This window comes from Theropithecus gelada, chromosome 5, assembly GCF_003255815.1.
Source record: "Theropithecus gelada isolate Dixy chromosome 5, Tgel_1.0, whole genome shotgun sequence".
Lineage (NCBI taxonomy): Eukaryota > Metazoa > Chordata > Mammalia > Primates > Cercopithecidae > Theropithecus > Theropithecus gelada.
In genome coordinates, this window is record NC_037672.1 from 119786500 (window position 1) to 119809675 (window position 23176).

The 23176-nt window shown below is 39.6% G+C and overlaps 1 protein-coding gene and 1 long non-coding RNA gene across 4 annotated transcripts; one reads left to right on the top strand and one right to left on the bottom strand.

Annotated features, from left to right (window-relative positions):
* Nucleotides 1–963: 963 nt before the first annotated feature.
* Nucleotides 964–3313, bottom strand: LOC112624714. Of its 2 annotated transcripts, none has more exons than XR_003119464.1 (3): nt 3116–3264; nt 2883–3024; nt 964–1475 (listed from the first exon to the last, which is right to left on the bottom strand). It is a non-coding gene; the product is annotated as an uncharacterized LOC112624714 (long non-coding RNA). The 2 variants fall into 2 exon arrangements; XR_003119465.1 differs by having other exon boundaries at nt 970–1475; nt 3248–3313.
* A 172-nt stretch (nt 3314–3485) lies between these two features.
* On the top strand, nt 3486–18609 carry BBS12 (Bardet-Biedl syndrome 12). 2 transcript variants are annotated; one of them, XM_025385608.1, is made up of 3 exons: nt 3609–3705; nt 4760–4947; nt 16390–18609. In XM_025385608.1, the coding sequence occupies exon 3, from the start codon at nt 16400–16402 to the stop codon at nt 18530–18532; it is 2133 nt and encodes a 710-aa protein (XP_025241393.1). In that variant the 5' UTR covers nt 3609–3705; nt 4760–4947; nt 16390–16399; the 3' UTR covers nt 18533–18609. The 2 variants fall into 2 exon arrangements, with proteins under 2 accessions (XP_025241392.1, XP_025241393.1); XM_025385607.1 differs by lacking the exon at nt 4760–4947 and having other exon boundaries at nt 3486–3705.
* Nucleotides 18610–23176: the final 4567 nt, after the last annotated feature.

Below are 23176 nucleotides of genomic sequence, written 5' to 3' on the forward strand. Positions count from 1 at the left end.
TGATCAGATGCCATATGATGCACACGACTGCACACGCTTAAGCAGAGCAAAGGACTACACATTTACTCTGAAACAGAGGAAGATACTACTATATAAGATGGTAAGTTCAGCACAGACCCTGTGGACTCTTAATCTCTTCAAAGGAAGTGTTCCAGGCCCAAGGCCCACTCTCAAAACAACTGAGTAGGAGTTAAAAGACTATATGTATGGGATTCCATTTCCCAACAGTTTGGCCCTTTCACAAGGAAGAAATTAGAAGAGTCACAGAATTGAAAATGAGTTAGAAAATATACAGTTATCTTGAAAGTTTTATCCATAGGGAAGCAGTATAATGAAGAATAAGAACTTAAGATTTGGAATCCATGTTTTATTTATTATCAATGGGCAATTGGGGAATGTTTAAAACTTCTCTGAACTTTAGTTTTCTTGTATGTAAAATGGGGCTAATACAATCAGCTTCCAACTTGTAATATGTTAACTGAGATAACACATAAAATCTCGGCCAGGCGCGGTGGCTCACGCCTGTAATCCCAGCAGTTTGAGAGGCCAAGGTAGGTGGACCACGAGGTCAGGAAATTGAGACCATCCTGGCTAACACGGTGAAACCCTGTCTCTACTAAAAATGCAAAACATTAGCTGGGCATGGTGGCGGGTGCCTGTAGTCCCAGCTACTAGGGAGGCTGAGGCAGGAGAATTGCTTGAGCCCAGGAGGCAGAGGTTGCATTGAGCCAAGATCGCACCACTGTACTTCAGCCTGGGTGACAGAGGGAGACTCTGCCTCAAAAAATATATAAATAAAATAAAATAAAATAAAATAAACTCCCTACACCACCTGTCCTAACACAGAGGTATTAAGTGCTCACTATAGGGTCAAACTTACAGGGAAATATGGGTGATGTAAATGCTGTTTTGAATTTTCTTTACAACTAAAAGAAGAAAATTAGCAAATAATGTTTCCAGACAGTTCTATTTAATACTTTACGTATTTGAGTAACTGACTAAAAAGCAAATGTTCATCAGGTTTTTTTGAGTTGCACAAAAGGAAAATACAGGGTTTGTTTGCCAAATTCATTTGGATATGAAGCCAACTTCATCAAACTTAAAAATTCTAACTCCTTGTGACCTAGGGTTCTCAAAAGAGCAGGTAGAATTAATACTGTTCTTGCATTAATGGTTCAAAGAAGTCATTATGTTTTGTTTCTTGATGCTGTAGATTTAACAACATACTGGTAGAGATGTGTAACTTCTTACATGGATTAGACATCAAGAAGCCAATGTGTACATATAAACTAAAAACTTAAAATGAATACATTCAGATATTAAAGTACAAAACTATATAACAAATACAAATTTGTTAATTTTCCACAAGGACCAAAACAACACTATCAATAAAGAGTAGTCTTTTTCATCACTCTCGAAAATTCTTCCTCATTTATTTTTCCATCTCCATCATGATCAGCTTCATCAAGCATTTCCTGTAAAACAAAATGTAAATACGTGAAATACATTTAAAATGATATAAATGAAGTCAAACACACATTCAAAACCAAATTTTATTTTAAATGTATAAGTACAACTAGAATTAGAATTATAATCCTAAATTATCACATAAGTTGTAATTACATATAAATTATAATTATAAAAATAAGCAAAATCTACCCAAAGTTCATCATGTTAAATTTTCCCCTAGTTTGAGTAACCCTCTTGATACTGGTTAGTGTTATACTTCCAGTATCATCATCATCAAATAATTTGAAAGCCTTCAATATTTCTTCTTTTTCATCTTTTTTACTCTTTTAAAAAAGAAGCAACTATATAGTCTTTCATTTATTTATTTTATCAAGCTGGACTTACTAGATCCTTGGGGTTTAAAGCAGCAATGTGCCAAGTAGCTGAGTTCTGATTTTATTTATTGGTCTTTTAACAATTATGTACTCACATCTGCCCTCAAGGTGCTTAAATGTAGAGCTTGCTGAAGTGGAGGAGGCACAGGGTGGTAGAGAATGCATCTCTTATTAAACCTAGTAATTCAGATCCTTTACCAAAAATGTAAGCTTCAAAACAGGAAGGTTGTCTCTTTCAATGCTCCTTAGAATAGTGCCTGGCAAAAACAGGCACTCAATACATGTTTGCTGAATTCAAGGCTTCCAAATTCTGGCCCCATTCTGCAATATATCCTGCAATATAGCCTCATTATTTCCTGACAGAAAACTCTTCTCCACATCATAGTCTTCTCATTACTACCCTGAAATCTTGCTCTTCCTATCTCCCATCCTTAAAAACCTAGTTCCAATTCTTTCTCTATGAAACCTCTGATTGCTGCAGCCCTAAAATGTAGCAGGTTATTGCTAGTATTTCTTCGAAAAATAAAATCACAACTATATCATTTTTATACTCATAATGGCAAAAAAATCTTCAAAACTAATGGTACCAATTCCTTCTTTATCAATTTCAGCTATCATTTTTAAAATTTCTTCTTCCTTTGGTTCAAATCCTAAGGCCCACATTGCAATCTGAAATAGGAAGAAAATAAATTATAACATGCCATGATTTTATTTTAAGCTTTTTAACGCCCTATTAAGAGCTTCTCTCTTTTCTATTACGGACTGAGCATAAACATAGAAAACTAGGTCAGCAGGCCTGTGTTCCAATCCTACTGTGCCATCAGGTACATCACTGTTACACCCTGGCTTTTGCCTACTCATTTATAAAGCACAATTAAAATGCTTAACAAGATATTGTTTTGTTAACGCAGGGCAACCATATGCACTGAAGAGACTCTATATCAAGCTTTCAGAAGACTACTGTTAAAGAAAGCCTTAAAGATTGCCACAAATAATACGGTTTTAAAAATGATTTAGAATTAGAAATAATTTCAGAACCTTCTTTTACATCGATGGTTCCAGACCTATCGACATCAAATAAATTAAAGGCATCTTTAATTTCTTGCTTTTGGGATTCATTCCGTTCAATTTTTGCTGCTCTTTTCTTCCATTGATCTGAACTTGTATGGTAGTTAGATGTCTGTAATACACACACATATGGGTGAAAGAAAAATTACATAACTGGAATAGTTAGCAGAACCAGAATAATTGATGACAAACTATTAAAGTACCTATTTCCTACTATAGAATGAATCCCAACAGGAGTAAGGAAGGAATGCAGTTGATGCCAGGGGCAGCCTTCCTTGCTCTGGGGGAAAAACTTCAGCTCCGGCCCTAGCACAAGGTTACAGCTTCACACTCACCATGTCCCCAGCCGGCACTCTCAGCCGGGACCTCCCGGCGTCACCTCCCACAGCCCCGCCCAACCCAAGTCTTTACAGCTCACAAGCGGTTGCTAAGGCCGCTCTCACCGACCTCTCTCAGCCCCGCCCACCCAGCCTGAATGATTGATATCCAGTCCATCCAATGGACAGAAAAGAAGGCCTTTAAACCAGCCCTTTCTCTCTACTCTCTACCAATAGAGTGACGTTCCCGCCTTTCGCAGTCCGGCGTTAAGCGGAACTTTTCTATCCAACTGTGTTTCTTAGCAACTAACCCACGGCTCCACCAGAAGCCCCTCTTCGCACATGCGCAAACTGCGGACGGGGAAGGGGGCGCCCTAACCCTGGCGTTTTTGGTGTTGCTGTCCCAGCCAGAATCGCGTCTGGCCGGTGGGAAGCCGGGAACTCCAGCCTCCCGCAGAACAGGAGAAAGGAGCGAGGTTAGTAGTGAGGTGCTTCCGCTGACTGCTGAGCTAAGTCTTTCCTGAAGACGTGGGAGCCGTTGTGTTTGATTTTTCTGTCCTCTTCGGGCCAGGGAAAGGATGAGAATCTAGGGCCTGGAGGGCCTGGGGTGAATGGGTCCAGCATGTGGCTAGGAGTACTTGAGGAAGAGGGGACTGCCCTTTCTTTTTGCCGCTAGACTTTCCTCATTTTCCACAGTGCCTGGAGCTTGGCCTTCAGCCATTTACCTCCTCCCTGTTTTGGGCAGGGCTTCTGGCGTGGTAGACACCAAAATTTCTGTATAGCAGTGGCATAGGGCAACAGAGTCGTTGGAGGGACGTGGGTATGGGGATAAGCATGGGTCTTGGGATGTGTTTAAAGCTTCACTACATACATAGATAAACGTTTTTACGTATGTTTCGTGTAGCATTTGTTTACAAGGTAGGACTTTGGCCCCACCCATAATTACTATTGGACCCCGCCCCCCAACCCCAACACACACACACACACACACACACACACACCGCCCCCCAACCCCAACACACACACACACACACACACACACACACGCCCCCAGCCATTTCCTTGGCCCAGACCTAAGATCTAGCCAGTTGTCAACAATGTCAGCTTGATCTGCACTTCAGAGTCAGACACGGGTAGTCTGATTATCCAGTTGATTCAGTAACGGCCTAGACTTAGATACTCGTGAAACTTTTGTAAACCAACTCAATCTCTTGTCCAGAGGGCCGGATTTACTGCTTCTGTCCATTCTGAATTTGGCCAGGAATCAGCTTAAAGGACAGGGGAGAAAGAGTGAGGTAGGGTGGACCACTGACTTCCTGGTGGAAATGAAGAAATGAGAGAATCTTAAAACTTCTAACTTTTAATTGCTCACATATGCGGGCCCCTTTTATGCCTCCTACAATGCCTTCTCTAGAGTAAATATTTTCTAAAAATTATACTGGATTCTTCAAAAATGGATTCAGGAAGAATTCTAACGTTAGTTTTTTGTTTTTTTTTTTTGTTTTTTTTTTCTCACTTATCTTCCTGAAGGTAGGAGAGGAAAACAAGTGCAAAGTGCATTCTTGAAGCACTCTGTCAAATCACTTTTCATGCTTTAGTAAGTAGAAACATGGTACATTTTCCAAAACCATCAGCCTGTCTTGTTCATATTATATTCCAGACAGACAAGCAAGTATTGTAATCATTGATAAAAATCTCATTAGATTTCTGGAAAATAGGTAAGGTTGTCCTCACATTGCAGGTGATTTTTCCATATGAAATTACCCAGTGAAAATTAAAATGGCGTAAATTCAAGATAATTTTTGAGTTAAGTAAAATGTCACTTTAATATATGATTTTTCACATCATTTATCTCACTTGGAAAGTTGCTCTTGATCAGTTTATAGGTCATATACTTTTTTTTTTTTTTTTTGAGACAGAGTCTCCCTCTGTCGCCCAGGCTGGAGTTCTGTGGCGAGATCCCCGCTCACTGCAAGCTCCACCTCCCGGGTTCTTGCCATTCTCCTGCCTCATCCTCCCGAAAAGCTGGGACTACAGGTACCCACCACGACACCCGGCTAATTTTTTGTATTTTTAGTAGAGACGGAGTTTCACCGTGTTAGCCAGGATGGTCTCGATCTCCTGACCTCATGATCCGCTCGCCTCGGCCTCCCAAAGTGCTGGGATTATAGGCGTGAACCATTGCTCCCGGCCATATATTTCATTTTTAATACTACTATTAAAGGGATTTCTTAGACCCAGAAATGAATAGTGACCAAGTATATACTCAACCCAATCCTAATTTCTAGGATCTCTTGGATCATGTTTGATCTAATGACAATTAAAAGGCTGGGTAATATATTAACCTATTTTTATATCACGCTATGATTTAGGCTTTTATATTTGGAATATTTACTACTAGTTAAAATGTTTTTTTTAATTGTAGGCTCAGATTCCAATTCCCAGATCTTGAGTAGGATGTAATTAGTTTCGAAAAATAGCTATTAACTAATCTAACTGCACTTTAGAACATTATCGTTATCCAGGAAAACATTAAACACATAGGCAAACTTAAATCTCCCAAATGTATTTAATGCTTTCTATATATCATGCACTATGCCAACTACTGGGTGAGTTCAAAAGAAATAAAAGTAGAATATAAAAGATGAATAACTAAGGAATCTACAGATTAGTGGGGGAACTAGACACAAACATAATACAATGTTTTTAATACAGGGTATTTTTAATCTGCTTTAGTAGATGGGTATAGAAAGTACCTTGGGAGCACAGAAAGGAGGGACAACTCTACCCCAGGGCATTAGAGAAGGCTGATAGGAAATGAGGCATTTGCCTTGGGTCATGAAAGATCTATAGCATTCATGGAGATGAAGAAAATATAGAATATTCAACTCAGTATCGCTTAGTGAAAATAAATGATATGTTCTAGTGTGACAAGATCATGAGGTTTATAAGGAAAGGTGAGAGAGGAGTCATAAATTAGGTTGAGGTTAGATTATAAGGCACATATATCAAGCCAAGGAGTAAAGACTTTCTTTTTAAAGATAAATAGATGTTTTTTGGCAGTGGAGTAATTTGTTTAGGTTTGTGCTTTTTCAGTGCTAATTCTGACCACCATATGAAGGAGGAACTCTCATTGGAAGCAATTAAAGGGCCTCAACTAAGGCGGTGCCAAATAGGAATCAGGTCAACTCCAAGGATGGTTAAAACTTATATTCATGTTGGAGAAATACTAAAAGTGCCATCTGTTTTCTCTTGCTTCAGTTTTGTTCTTAAATTTGGGGTAACAAATATGGTGAAAAAAATTCATTCACTTACCAAATATTTATAGAGTACTTGCTGTGTGTCAGGCAATATTGTAGGTACTCGGGATATACGTCATTGACTAAAATTGCCTTCCTGGAAATTATATTCCAAGAGAGAGATATAGTCTGTAAAAAAAAAAAATAAGTAAATGATATCCTATTTTATAAGGGAATAAGTGTTATGGAAAAAAGAAAGTAGAACAGATGGAAGAAATCCAGAGTACAGAGGGAAAAGAGGATTTGTGGTATTCTGTAGGGTGCTCAGGGTAGGCCTCATTGAAAAGCAGAAAATTTGAGAAAATATTTGAAGGTGATGTGACAATAGATTTCTTAGGGAAGAGCATTCCAGAAAGAGGGAACAACTAAAACAGAAGCATTGAGATAGGGAACATGCAAAGCATTACAAAAAGGAGGCCAGAACAAAGTGGCCAAGGGATAAAATAGTAAGTGATAAAGTCGGAAGGGTAAAGAAAGGACTGCAGAAAATTAGGGCATTGTAAGGACTTTGACTTTGACTCCAAGTGAAATGGGTAGGCCTTGCAAGATTTTGAGCCTAGGAGTGAAAGGATACGAGTTCATTTCTAAAAGGAACTCCTGTGTCAAAGGCATAAAGCTTTATTTTCTGAGTTAGAGGTTTTTAAACAGTAGAGTGACATGGTTAGACTTCTGTATTGGGAATAGACTGGAGATGAGCAAACAGTTGATTTAGATGAAGAAAAGGCTAGTCATGCCCATCAAGAAAATAATGTTATTTTTCAAAATGCAGCTCCTGAAAGCATTGCATGTCTTATTACTCTAAACTGAGTACCTTAGACAAACTGGACATAATCTTTGGAAAAGAAAACTTCTGATGTCAAAATTCCAGTTAAGTTGTCTGACTCTGCTCTTCCATTACACGACTCTGCTCTTCCATTACACACTTAGAAAGTCAAAGAAACATTAAGCTGGCAAGTAGTGAAAACAGAGAACTGTTTATGGAAAACATTGGTGCATAACAGGACATGCATAACAGGACAAGAATCAGATTATGTCTGTGCAATGCCAAGAAGAGTTGCCAGGAGTACTTATCATCTTTGAAATTATCCACTTTGTTATCCCCTTTGCTGTTTTTGCCTTTTTATACCCAATCTCTTAGAGGATGGGGCATTTGTGTTTTGAGTTTTTATTTTATGTTAATTATAGCCAACTGTAACCTATTCAAAATAATAATTTAGGAGCTCTTCTAAAGTTGAGAATACTAAGACTTTTTAAAAAAATTACTAAAACTTGGAATAGCTTTTTCAAATGCCAAGGCAGATTTATCTTGAACATTGATTTTGATATAAGGTTTATGTGATTTTTTGCTTATGCACTAGTTTTGTTTAAATAATTTCATGCCTTTTGTATCTAGGAAACTTTTTCACATAAATTAAATACAGATTAAATTTGAAATAGCCCATGACTTTTTCCATTTGCTCTAAGTTCTCTCTGACTTTTCTACTCATAGTAATATCTTGTGATTTAAGCATACTATAGAAAGGAAATCATAAGCAGAGACTCTGATACATGTACAAGTTAAGAGTATGAATAAGGCTTGCAAGAAGGCAGAAAGGTTTGGAAGAGGGAAACTCAGTAAAAGATTCTAAAGAACAGAGGGTGAATTACTATCATGCTGGGTGAGGGGCAGCTAAAAGGCAGAATTATATAGTAGTTAATAGCATAGGCTTTGACATTAGGCAAACCTGGGTTTTAGTCCATAGCCTTTTACAAATTAGCTGTGAAATTTTGTATATGTTATGTAACTATTCTGCTTCATTTTCCACATCACTAAAATAGATTATAGTACCTCCCTCATGTTGTGAATACTACATTACATAATACTTGTAAAATGCCTCAGACTTAGTAAGCTTTCATAACATGTTCGAAATGAAAAACAAAACCCAAAAGTCAAACTTTTCAAGCTCGTCCTTTCAGCAAATTATTTTGGAGCAACTGGATATCCATGAGGAAAGAAGAACCCCTACCTCACACCATTTACAAAGTTAGATTACTTATTAACATAAATATTAAAGCTGAAACAAAGGGAATAACATATTTGGCATCTCATGCTTCCTGATTTCAAAACTTACTACAAAGCTATAGTAATTAAAACGTGTGGTACTGGCATAAGGATGAATGTATTGAACAGTGGAATTGAATTGAGAGTCCAGAAATCCATAGACATCTACGGCCAATTGATTTTTGACAAAGATGCTAAGACCACTCCATGGGGAAAAGAATTATCTCTTCAGCAAATGGTACTGGGACAATTGGATATCCACATGCAAAAGAATAAAGTTGGACTCCTACCTTATACTTTATATGTAAATTAACTCAAAATGGGTCAAAAAACTAAATATAAGAGATGAAACTATAAAATTCATTGAAGAAAACATTGGGATAAATCTTCATAACCTTGGATTTGGCAATGGATTTTTAGATATGACACAAAGAATATGAGCAAACAAAAAAATAGGTAAATTAGATTTCATCAAACAACAACAACAAAAATAGGTAAATTAGATTTCTAATTTCTTTTTCTTTCTTTTTTTTTTTTTTTTTTTTTTTGAGACAGAGTCTCCCTCTGTCACCCAGGCTGGAATGCACGATCTCGGCTCACTGCAAGCTCCACCTCCCAGGTTCATGCCATTCTCCTGCCTCAGCCTCTTGAGTAGCTGGGACTACAGGCGCCTGCCACCACACCCGGCTAATTTTTTTTGTATTTTTAGTGGAGACAGGGTTTCACCGTGTTAGCCAGGATGGTCTCGATCTCCTGATCTTGTGATCTGCCACCTCGGCCTCCCGAAGTGCTGGGATTACAGGTGTGAGCCACCGCGCCTGGCCTAGATTACTAATTTCTAACTAAAAACTTTTGGTCATCAAAATACGTAATCCAAAGAGTGGAAACTAACTTACAGAATGAGAGAAAATACTTGCAAATCATAGTTTGATAAGGATCTAGTGTCCAGAATGTATAAGTAACTCTTACAACTTACCAACAAAAGACTAACTGCTCTGTTTTTAAATGGTCAAAAGACTTGAACAGACATTTCTCCAAAAAAGATACACAAATGACCAATTCACATGAAAAGATGCTCAATATGAGGGAAATGCAAGTCAAAAACACAGTGAGATACCACTTCACATTCACTAGGATATCTATAATATTACAAAATATTACAAAAGCAAAAATGACAAGTGTTGAGTATACTGGACTGATTATTTCCCCCTCATGCTACCCCCAATTCATGTCCTTCTAGCATCTCAGAATGTGATCTTATTTGGAAATAGGTTCTTTTTAGATGTAATTAGGTAAAGTGAGGTCATACTAGATTAAGGTGGGCCCTAAATGCAGTGACTGGTATCACTGGGTTATAAGAAGTCCGTATGAAACAGAGGCAGAGGTTAGAGTTATGCAGTCAGAAGCCCAGGACCACTAGGAGCAACTAGAACCTGGAGGAAGCAAGGAAGGATTCTTCCCTTGATCCTTCAGGAGTATGGCCCTGCCAACATTTTGATTTTGGGCTTGTAGACTCCAGAACTGTGAAAGAATAAATATGTATTGTTTTAAGCTACCCAGTTGTTTGTGGTAATTTGGTATGGCAGCCCTAGGAAGCTGATGCAGTGAGGATGTGGAGAAATCAAAACCCTCATACATTGCTGGTGGGAATGTTCAGCTATTATGGAAAACTGACAGTTCATTCAAAAGTTAAAGATATTTGCTCCTCTTTTTCATGCCTGTGGCTGGATGTCCCACAACACTATAGGAAATATGACTCAGGCCTTTTGCATTAAGCAACCAAGAATGAGAGACTCCGCCTTTTCACCCAAATCATGAATGACCAGTGAAAGCAAGTTATTTCAGAGGAAGAAGCAGCCCTTGAAATGTTAAGGCTTAGGCTTGAAAGTTGAAGAGCAGGAATCTCTCTTTCAAAGACCCTAGAGCATAAACCTTTGTGTGGCCAAGTGGGATCAGCCCTCAAGGGCACATGCCAAGGACAGAGCAGCCCATGTAGACAGCTTTGGAGGGCATGGGGATGTGGGGAGTTAGGGGTAGCTCCTCATTTTTTGTTGGGTGAGTATAGGGGTGAAGCTCAGTGGCAGTCAGGCACATCTTCAATGACAAGCTGTCTCCCCTACATGTTTAGCATATATTATTAGAACACGCCCTATGTCCCCGCTCCTGATCTGCCCCTACCATTTGGGCCTTATAAGGCCAAGTAGAGAAATCTGGCAATAAAAGGCAAATGTGAGCATGCTTTCTTTAAGATGCATCATAAATGGTTTTCTTTAAGTGAATGAAGACTTTGACAGAGAAATACCTTTGTAAGTAAACATTAAGAATGCTGGCTGGGTGTGGTGGCTCACACTTGTAATCCCGGCACTTTGGGAGGCCTAGGCAGGAGGATCACTTGAGCCTCGGACTTCGAGACCAGACTGAGCAGCATGGCAAAATCCCATCTCTACAAAAAAAAAAAAAAAAAATGCAAAAATTAACTGGGTGCGGTGGCATGCGCTTGTAGTCCCAGTTACTTGGGAGGCTGAGGTGGGAGAATCACCCAAGCCCAGGAGGTCGAGGCTGCAGTGAGCCATGCCACTGCACTCCAGTCTAGGTGACAGAGCAAGACCCTGTCTAAAAAATAAAAATAAAAAGAGTGCTTATCATTTCTAGGTTCGCTGTGACTCATTGTAATACTGGGGATCTCCCTTGTAACACTGGAACTAGAAGACAGTGACAAAAGCTATGTCAAGCATTCATTATTCTGAAGAGGAGGAGAAATGCCACATACTTTTCCCATTGAACCTGTGGTGGAATAATCCATGGTTGTGTCTTGCTTTGAACAGACTTTTGTTCTCAGCACTCCTTACGATGAATTTTTATGCTTCATTTCCATATCTCTCTGCACAATTAGATTGGGAACTCCTTGAGGGCAGAGTGTGTATAATCTTTGTCTTTGTAATCCCAGCAGTTAACACAGTGCCTTCTGGTATGCTGTAGGTGCTTAAGAAGTACTCACTGAATGCATGAATGAATGAATGAAATGAAGGAATGACTAGGAATGTTTGTAGTGCTATAATATATAAGGGGATATACTCTGGTTTACCATTTAGTCTCATAATAAACAAATAGTCTTTATCACCTGGTAATGTTTTCCTTTGTGTACTATGACCATTTCAGTTGTTTGGGCATCACCATTCTATGACAACTGTCTTCAACCTGGAAAGTTACCACAGAAATTGTTACATGACCAAATGGTACACCTGTCTTGGCAAACTGAGAAGGCCAAAAATGATTCCAGACAATCATACTCAGCTGATGCCATGCAACCTCTAAAGCTGGTCTTATTCACATTTGGTATTATTTCTGAATTTCATGAGCTTGCATTTCCTTGGAATACTCATGGCTGAAAGAGTAAAATAAAATGAAATATTTCTTAAAAAAAAAAAAAGTTAAAGAATTACCACATGACCCAGCAATTCCACTCCTAGGTATATAACCAAAAGAATTGGAAATGAGCACTCAAGCACATACTTATATACACATGTTCATAGAAGCACTCTTCACAATAGCTGAAAAGTGGAAACAATTCAAATGTCCATCAATGGGTGAACAGATAAGCAAAATGTGATACATAACTACAGCCATAAAAATGAAGTACTAATACTACAACGTGGATGAACCTCAAAAACATGCTGAATGAAAGACACAAAGGTCACATATTATAGGATTCCATTTCTATAAATATCCAGAACAGGTAAATCATAGAGACAGAAGATTGGTGGTTGTCAGTATCTGGGGGAGAAGGAAACAGGGAGTGACTGCTTAATGGCTAATAGAGTTTTCTTTTTGGGAGATCAAAATGTTTTGGAGGTAAATAGAGGTGGTAGTTGTGTAACATTGTGAGTGTACTAGATGCCACTGAATTGTACAGTTTAAAATGGTTACCTTTATGTTAAATGAGTTTCACTTCAGTTAAAGACTACAACCATAAAGCTTTTAGAAGAAATATAGAAGAATAAATATTCTGCTTAGGAGTAGGTAAAACTTTCTTAAATAGATCACAGAAAGCAATCTTATAAAAAAAAATTTAAAGATACATGGACTAGGGAAATAGGTTGCTAGGCAGTATTAAGGGGCACTTGAGGTTTGAGGTCCATGAACTTAAAATGCCACTAATGAGCATAGTTGTGTTTTTCTGTTTATTTTCAGCTGCACCAGGGCAAGCATGGAGTAGACAAGGTTGAATTTCATCAAGATTAGTAGCTTTGCAAGGTGAGTAAGATGAAAAGAAAGAGGAGCAAGGAATTTGAGGGCATGTTATATATGCAATGGAGTGATTGCAATAATTAACAAATGGAATTTAAACCAGGTAAATAGGGAATTGATAATATGGGGGTTAGAGGTGAAGGAAGGGCAACCAAACATGATAAGATGTTAGCTGGAAGACATAATGGGTCTCAGGATTGTTGAAGTTAGAGTCCTAAAGTATATTTTGATGCTGCATTTTGGTTTTTGTGTTTTGTTTTGTTTTGTTTTGTTTTGTTTTGTTTTGGAGATGGAGTCTTGCTCTGTCACCCAGACTGGAGTGTAGTGGGCAACCTCACTCAGCTCACTGCAACCTTCGCCTCCCAGGTTCAAGTGATTCTCATGTCTCAGCCTCCTGAGTAGCTGGGATTACAGGCATGCACCACCACACTCAGCTAATTTTTGTATTTTTAGTAGAGATGGGGTTTCGCCATGTTGGCAAGGCTGGTCTTGAACTCCTGACCTCAAGTGATCTACCTGCCTTGGCCTCCCAAAGTGCTGGGATTACAGGTGTGAGCCACTGTGCCTGGCCTGATGCTCCATTTTGATGCTGTGTAGAGATATGCCTGAGTATATTATGAATTTTTATTCTACAGAATTGAAAATTTCACAAAAGAGGATTTGAAACTTAATTCACACAATTCATTATTCGTTGTCCTAGGCAGTACTAGTTTTCTTCCTTAGTCCTTAAAAGCCTATTGGAAGCTACTCTTGAGGAATACAGGTTGCATATCCCTTATCTGAAATGTGTGGGACCAGAAGTGTTTCAGATTTTTTATTTTTTCAGATTTTGGAATATTTGCATTATTTATTTACCAGTTGTATTAGGGTTCTCTAGAGGGATAGAACTAATAGGATATATGTGTATATGAAAGGGAGTTTATTAAGGAGAATTAACTCACATAATCACAAGGTGAAGTCCTGTGATATGCCATCTGCAACCTGAGGAGCAAGAAAGCCAGTAGTGGCTCAATCTGAGTCCCAAAGCCTCAAAAGTAGGGCAGCTGACAGTGCAACCTTCAATGTGTGGCTGAAGGCCTTCTGGCAAACCACTGGTGTAAGTCCAGGAGTAACCTGGTGTAACCTGGAGTCTGATGTTCAAGGGCAGGAAGCATCCAGCACGGGAGAAAGATAAAGACTGGAAGACTCAGTAAGCCAGCGTATTCCACCTTCTTCCACCTGCATTTTCTAGCCATGCTGGTAGCAGATTGGATGGTGCCCACCCATACTGAGTGTGGGTCTTCCTCTCCCAGTCCGCTGACTCAATGTTAATCTCCTCTGGCAACACCCTCACAGACACACCCAGAAACAATACTTTGCATCCTTCAGTCTGCAGTTGATACTTAATGTTAACCATCACACCAGTTGAATATTCCAAATTCAAAAATCTGAAATCTGAAATGCCCCGATGAACATTTCCTTTGGGTGTCATGTCAGTGCTCAAAAAGTTTCAGATTTTGGAGCATTTTGGATTTGGGATTTTCAGATTTGTGATGCTCAACCTGTATCGTGTTATGGCCTGCTGTTGACCTTAAGATAGATCTTGAACTATGCTACTCTTCAGCTTCAAGGATTAATTTAGGTATTATAGAAACAAATTACCAGTGATGTGGCCAGTACTAGAGGAAAAGCAAAAGTCTAAGAGTTGTTTGCTGTTTAATATTTGACATTTAAAAGATACATATTACCCCAAGAATCATCAAGTTTTAGAGTTAGAAAAGAAAATTTTACTACAGATTATCATCTATAATCTTAGCTCCTTAGCTCCGGCACTTTTAAGTAACAGGGAGCTCACACCTCACAAGGCAAGTTATTTTATTAATAGACAGCTTTTCAATTAAGGAGTACCTTGTTGAGAATTCTTTTTATTGGGCTAAAGTCTTTCTTGTAACTTTCTGTTCACTTTATATGTGAATTCTGAAATATGCAGATGAAGTACAATTGCTCTTGAACCTCCCTTTAAGTAGTATTTTTTTTTCTTTATAATCTATTCAGTAACCAAATCCATCCCCTTCCCTCCATCCCTCTTCCGCATTTCTCACCTAGATAACTGTGGAAGATTCTTAATTGGCCTCTTTACCTCCAGTCTGGTACTTGTCTAGTCAGTCCTCTACAGTGTTATCAGTGGTAATATATCCAAAACATTACAATTATTATTGTTATTAAAACAAGAACTCATAAAACACGGTGCCAGATATTGTTCTAAGTACTATATTCACTCCTTATAATGACTCTATGAAATAGCTTCTATTATTATCCCTATTTTTTAGATATGGAAACTAAGGGATAAAGTACATAACATGCTGAAGGCTATATAGCTAGTAAGCAGTAAGATTAAGTTTACACCCAGACTTCTAGGTTTAGAGTACATGTTTTCAAACACTACATCAAGTTGTTTCGTGATCTTTTTTATTAAAAACATTTAGGCCGGGCGCGGTGGCTCAAGCCTGTAATCCCACCACTTTGGGAGGCCGAGACGGGCGGATCACGAGGTTAGGAGATCGAGACCATCCTGGCTAACACGGTGAAACCCCGTCTCTACTAAAAAATACAAAAAACTAGCCGGGCGAGGTGGCGGGTGCCTGTAGTACCAGCTACTCGGGAGGCTGAGGCAGGAGAATGGCATGAACCAGAGAGGAGGAGCTTGCAGTGAGCTGAGATACAGCCGCTGCACTCCAGCCTGGGTGACAGAGCAAGTCTCCGTCTCAAAAAAAAAATTTTAATGGTTCCCATTACAGGATCAAGTTTAAGTTCCTTGCTCTGGCACATAATGCCCTTCATAAACCAACTCCTTTCGTCTTCTAGAGCTTCATCTCCTACTGTTCTCCACTACGTGTTTTTTTTGTTTTATTTTGTTTTGTTTCTTTTCTGTGACCGAGTCTCACTCTGCTGCCCAGGCTGGAGTGCAATCGCACCATCTCGGCTCACTGCAACCTCCACCTCCTGGGTTCAAGTGATTCTTCTGCCTCAGCCCCACAAGTAGCTGGGACAACAGGCCCGTGCCACCACGCCTGGCTAATTTTTGTATTTTTAGTAGAGACAAGGTTTCACCATATTGGCCAGGCTAGTCTGGAACCTCTGACCTTGTAATCCACCCGCCTCGGCCTCCCAAAGTGCTGGGATTACAGGCATGAGCCACCGCGCCCAGCCGCTCCACTACATTTTTTATATTCTCATAAAACCAGGCTACTTCTATTTCCCCTAATACACTATGTTTTTTCACATATATGTGCATTTACTACTGCCTCCTTCAACTTGTAACTCTTTCCAGTTATTTTTCAAGACTCATTCCAAGAATTGCTTTCTTCTGGAAACATTGCCTATGGCCCTCATGCTTCATTTCCTCTGTTGGATGGAGTGCTTCTCTTCCATTCCCCCATACCTTTATCATTAATAGAATAATAATACTATATCATTGCACTGACCCTTTTTTAATGGAAATTATATGTACCTCAAAAACAGGAAGCATATTTTATTTTTATTTCTATATAATAAAAACTGAATGAAGTTCCAAGTTTTTATTTTCTTTGCAGATCATGATACATGGTGATGGCTTGCAGAGTCATAAACAAAAGAAGACACATGGGACTTCAACAACTTTCATCATTCGCGGAAACAGGAAGAACTTTCCTAGGCCCACTAAAATCATCCAAATTTATTATAGATGAAGAATGTCATGAAAGTGTATTAATCAGTTCAACAGTAAGGCTTCTTGAAAGTTTGGATTTAAGCAGTGCAGTGGGACAGCTTCTCAATGAAGCAGTTCAAGCACAAAATAACACATATAGAACTGGAACCAGTACTCTTTTGTTTCTTGTTGGTGCTTGGAGCAGTGCAGTTGAAGAATGTCTTCATCTTGGCGTCCCCATTTCTGTAATAGTGTCAGTAATGTCAGAAGGCTTAAAGTTCTGTAGTGAAGAAGTAGTTTCTCTTCAAGTACCTGTTCACAATATATTTGACTGTATGGACAGCACAAAAACATTTCCTCAACTTGAAACATTTAGTGTAAGTTTGTGTCCTTTTCTACAGGTCCCTTCAGATACTGATTTGATAGAGGAAGAGCATGGTCTCAGAGATGTTGCCTCTCAAACATTGACCATTTCCAATATTTCTGGGAGACTTCTTAAATCATCTGAATTCTTTAAACCTCAGGCTAAGGTTGAAGCAGATAAGAACACATCACGAACTCTGAAAAACAGCCTGCTTGCCGATACCTGCTGCAGAAAGTCAATAGTAATCCACAGTAGGCATTTTAATGGGACAGATAATACTGAATGGGTAAGCAAACCAGATGGATTTCAAGAACATGTTACAGCTACTCTCAAAACTTACAGATGTAACGATTTGGTAGAGTTGGCAGTAGGCTTGAGTCACGGAGATCACAGCAGCATGAAGTTAGTAGAAGAAGCAGTACAGTTGCAATATCAGAATGCTTGTGTGCAACAAGGCAACTGTATAAAACCATTTATGTTTGACATTTCGAGAATTTGTACTTGCTGTCTACCAGGCTTACCTGAAACTTCTTCTTGTGTTTGTCCAGGATATGTCACTGTTGTGTCAGTATCTAATACTCCTGTGATCAAGGAATTGCAGAATCAGCCTCTCCGAGTAGTTCTCATTGAGGGTGACCTCACAGAGAATTATCGCCACCTGGGATTTAATAAGTCTGTAAATATTAAAACAGCATTAACTAGCATGGAGCTTCAAGAAGACAGCTCAGAAGAACTGTGGGCAAATCACGTATTACAGGTGTTAATCCAGTTCAATGTGAACCTTGTCCTGGTACAAGGAAATGTGTCTGAACGCTTAATTGAAAAATTTTTAAACAGTAAGCAGTTGGTAATTGGCTCAGTGAATGGCAGTGTGATGCAGGCTTTTGCAGAAGCTGCAGGAGCAGTACAGGTGGCCTACATTACACAAGTGAATGAAGATTGTGTGGGCAATGGGGTCTGTGTGACCTTCTGGAGAAGCAGTCCCTTGGATGTTGTAGATGGGAACAACAGAATCGCAATCTTATTAAAAACAGAAGGAATTAATTTGGTTACAGCTGTGCTCACTAACCCAGTTACTGCACAGATGCAAACCAAAGAAGATAGGTTCTGGACATGTGCCTATCGTTTGTATTATGCTCTAAAAGAGGAAAAGGTCTTCCTTGGAGGTGGTGCAGTTGAATTTTTGTGTCTTAGCTGTCTTCAAATTCTTGCGGAGCAATCTCTGAAAAAAGAGAACCATGCCTGCTCGGGGTGGCTCCATAATACTTCCTCTTGGCTGGCTTCATCTCTGGCAATATACAGACCAACTGTGCTTAAATTCCTGGCAAATGGATGGCAGAAATACCTTTCAACTCTCCTATATAATACTGCCCATTACTCGTCAGAATTTGAAGCCAGCACATACATTCAGCATCATCTGCAAAATGCCACAGACTCTGGCTCTCCTTCATCTTACATCTTGAATGAATATAGTAAACTAAATAGTAGAATTTTAAATTCAGACATTTCAAATAAATTGGAGCAGATTCCAAGAGTTTATGACGTTGTTACACCAAAGATTGAGGCGTGGCGTCGAGCACTGGATTTAGTATTGTTAGTGCTTCAGACAGACAGTGAAATAATTACTGGACATGGACACACACAGATAAATTCACAGGAATTAACGGGCTTTTTGTTTTTGTAGTGTTATTGGCTAAGTCTTTGGAAAATAATTTTTCATAATATGTCATGCTAATAATAAATGTATTGCTAGCCAAGTCATGGTGCCTAAAATGCCAGCTATTGCCAAGAAGAAAATAGTTGATGTCTGTCAATAACTGTGCATGGTCTGAGATTTTGCCCTATTTATAAGCTAACAAGTTAGTCTGTTACTGTTTCATGGGATACTACAGAAAGCACAAGACACCTGGGTCAGAAACAAAGGACTATTATTCACAGCAAAAGCTGTAGCCAGAGCTTCATGTTGGTTTTATTCAGTTCCTTATTTTTCTAGTTCCCACAGGAGGAACACAAAGGGCCCATGATGAAAGCCTGCACACAGTGGGTTATATTGTAAGACAGAAAGACTGAGCTTGGGATATTAACTGCTTTTGTAGTAAGCAAAAAACATCCTGGTCTTTGTCCAAAGGGAGTTATTACCCCATACTTTGAGATTGCTTAGTGTAAACACAAGCCTAGGACATGGACTAGGTAAAGATAAAGTCCTTGCATTCTTGGCATACCCAGTAAGTATGCAGGGACACTCAGAGCCCATAGTGGATAGTCTGTTCCAACAATCTGCTCCTCAGCCCGACATGTTCTTGGCCAAACTTGAATTTTCTTTTTTTTTTTTTTTTTTTTTTTTTTTTTTTTTTTTTTTTGAGACGGAGTCTCGCGCTGTCGCCCAGGCTGGAGTGCAGTGGCCGGATCTCAGCTCACTGCAAGCTCCGCCTCCCGGGTTCACGCCATTCTCCGGCCTCAGCCTCCCGAGTAGCTGGGACTACAGGCGCTGCCACCTCGCCCGGCTTTTTTTTGTATTTCTTAGTAGAGACGGGGTTTCACCGTGTTAGCCAGGATGGTCTCGATCTCCTGACCTCGTGATCCGCCCATCTCGGCCTCCCAAAGTGCTGGGATTACAGGCTTGAGCCACCGCGCCCGGCCCAAACTTGAGTTTTCACATCAGTATGCCCCATAAGCTACTCTGATTAACCTGACAGGTTGTTTATTCATTACCAAATTTGTTCATTTGGTCTCATATAGCAATTAATGAAGGCTGTTATCAGACACAACAGCAGGATGAAGCCAACCTGCAGTATTAACCTCAGTCCTGTCCCCCAAGGTCTTGACTCAGTCAACTGTAAGTTCCAAGGGAGGATCAATAGATCTTTTTATTAGGCAGCCTGAAGGTAGTGAAGGACCAATTTATTATACATTATGACCCAATAAAGGGAGCTTTGACTGACCTGCTGATATGTGGTGTTATTGCCAATAATTATGGGTGCAATAGCTGGGCCAAAAAACAGACCCTGTTCCCCATAGAGAGCCCTTCTATGGCTTATTTTCCCCGCATACAAGTACATAACCCCAAAGGGTCCAGGTTACTCTAGTTCAGAATTATTGTCAAACCTGATTTAAATCATCATATATGGATTTCAGTCACATAAGTAGTGTTACCGAGTAGTTGCAGCCTCAGTTGCTATACATGGTATAATCCAAGGCCACTCAGACAAATTTAGAGAAGCGTAAGGTCAGTCAGAATGAAACAAGATTGTGCTGGTCCCTGTGTTTCTACATGTTCACTTCTGGGAGCTGCCATTGATGGCATCATATATTGTCTCCTATACTGATAGAGTCTTAGTAAAAAGTGTTGAGCCTCCTTTTTGCTGGTAAGGCCAAAGAGACAGCATTTATTTGTTTTATTGCCAAAGGGATTGAGTGCTATAAATCGCTCCAGTCTGAAAAATGACTGGTCAAACAGGGCCCTAAATTTTGTCTGGGTTTACCAGCCATTCCTACTGGTAGAGGTATGAAAACACCACAGTCAAAGCTGTTGGAAGTGGCTTCTGATTTCAACCACCAGAACATCATCTGCGGTTGACCTTTGAACAATGCAGGGACAGGGATGACAACCCCCTGCACAATCAAAAATCTGCATATAACATTTTTGTTTTTTTGGAGACAGAGCCTCCCTCTGTCACCCAGGCTGGAGTGCAGTGGCATAATCTTGGCTCACTGTAACCTTGCCTTCTGGGTTCAAGCAGTTCTCCTACCTCAGCCTCCCAAGTAGCTGGGACTACAGGCACCTGCTGCCACACCCGGCTAATTTTTTGTATTTTAGTAGAGACAGGGTTTCACCATGTTGCCCAGGGTAGTCTCAAACTGAGCTCAGGCAATCCGCCTGCCTTGGCTTCCCAAAGTGCTGGGATTACAGGTGTGTGCCACCACGCCCAGCCTGCATATAACTTTTGACTCTCCCAAAACTTTACTAATAGCTTAACTGTTGACCATAAGCCTTACCAATAACACATATTTTGTGTATGTATTACATACTTTATTCTTACAATAAAGTAAGTTAGAAAAAAAAGAAAATGTCATCAACATCACAAGGAAGAGAAAATAACACTATTCATTAAATGGAAGTGGATCATCATAAAGGTCATCCTCATCATCATCTTCATGTTGAGTAGGCTGAAGAGGAGAAAAGAAGAGGGGCTGTTCTTGCTGTCTTAGGTGGCAGAAGCAGAAAAATATTAATGTGTAAGTGAACCCATGCAGCTGAAACCTATGTTGTATGATGACATTTTGGTCAACTGTGGACCACATATATATATGGTGGTCCCATAAGATTGTAATACCATATTTTTACTGTACCTTTTCTGTGTTTAGGTATGTTTAGACACACAAATACTTCACATTGTGTTACAGTTGCCTCTGTTATTCTGTACAGTAACATGCTGTGCAGGTTTGTAGCCTAGGATCAATAGGCTATACCATATAGCCTAGGTATGTAGTAGGCTGTACCATCTTGGTTTGTGTAAGTACACTCTCTGATGTTTACACAACAGTGAAATCACCTCATGATGCATTTCTCAGAATGTATCCCCTTGGTTAAGCAACACAGGCCTGTACTTTCAGTTTTGATTGATTGCCCAACTCAGCCTCAACAAACTTGTATTTTTAATCTAGTCAAAGTTTTATTTTCTTATTGCTGATACCATTTGTTTCAGCTTTGTGGACTCCTTGACTTATCAGCCACAGCCAAATTTCCTGTTTTCTAGGGCCCTGGAGAATGCTGCTTCATTGTCATGTCAATGTCTTCTGCCTCCCACCCTGAAGTGTGTGAGCAACAACCAAGACATCATTTGGGTGGCTTGTTTTAATCCTACCTCTCACTGTTTAGCCTCTAAACGTTCATTAACAGGTAAGAGGGAAGCCTACTCCCCTCTTCTTTTCTCACTCTTGGATGAAAGCATTCACTACTGAATCCCAGAGAGTGTTCTCATATCTCCTAATCTAGCCATCAAGGCCTTCCTGTTTTCCAGTATTAAAACTTAGATACACTAACTTTTAGAGTTTATTTGAGCAGGTAGTGATTTGTGAATGGAACAACTCCAGACTGCAGGCAGTTTGGGCTCCAATGAAGGGATGCCAGGGGAAAACTTTTATAATGTGTTCATGGAAGCAAGACAAAGAAAATATTTGACAGGTTAAGGTGGAGCAGTAGCTTTAAATTCCCTAGTTAGAGGTTTACTGGCAATTTCTAAAGTCCCTAGTTAGAGCTTAGTTGTCAATTTCTGATAGATTATGCTGAAGTTTCATTTTCCTAGGCTAAGGCCTTTCACCCTGATTTGGGATTCAGTTTGTTTATGTAGGAACTCAGGATATTAGAGTTACTTTAACATCAGAAAGCCATGGCTCTGTTAGCCAAAATTGTCAAGAACTGTGCAATGTCTGAGATTTTACCCTACTTACAAGATGTTTTGGTCTGAATGTGTTCCCCCAAAATTTGTGTGTGGGGAATTTTTTAATTCCCAGTGCAACAGGATTGAGAGGTGGGGCTTAATGGGAGGTGTTTAGGTCATGAAGGCTCCACCCTTATGAATAGATTAATGCCGCTATAAAAAGAGCTTCCAGAAGTGAGTTCACCCTCTTCTGCCATGGGGGGATTTAGTGTTTGTCTGTTTTTGTCTTTCTGCCTTCTGCCATGTGAAGACACAGTGTTCTCCCTCTCCAGAGAATGAAGCATCCAAGGCACCATCTTGGAAGCAAAGACTAGACCCTCATCAAAACCCTTGATCTTGGACTTCCCAGGCTCCACAACAGTGGGAGATAAATTTCTGTTTCCTATAAAATACCCAGTCTGTAGTATTCTATTATAGCAGTGCAAAATGAACTAGACACATGCTAACAAATTAGCCTGTTAAAATTTCATGGAATGCTGGCAGAAGACATGAGACTCATGGGTCAGAAACAAAGGACTTTATAGTATCCAGAGCTTCATGTTGATTTGTGTCAGTCCCATGTGCTTCCCAAATCTCACTGTATGACACAAAGAGCCCATGATGAATGTCTACACACATAGTGGGTTGTGGTACAGGAGAGGACCACCAAGCTTGGATGAGTCACTACTGTTATAGTAAGCACAAGCAAGCCTATTTTTTGTCAGGAGGAAGATATTACATCATTCCGTAAGATTTCTCCCTGCAAACACAACTCTTAGAAATGGCCTAGAAAAAGAAAGGGCAATACCTGGCAAGACTGTGCAGGGATGCTCAGAGCCCATAGTGGACTGCCTGTCCAAACAAATTCTTTGTCTTTTGCTACTTAGCCATAAATTGAATATTTAAAG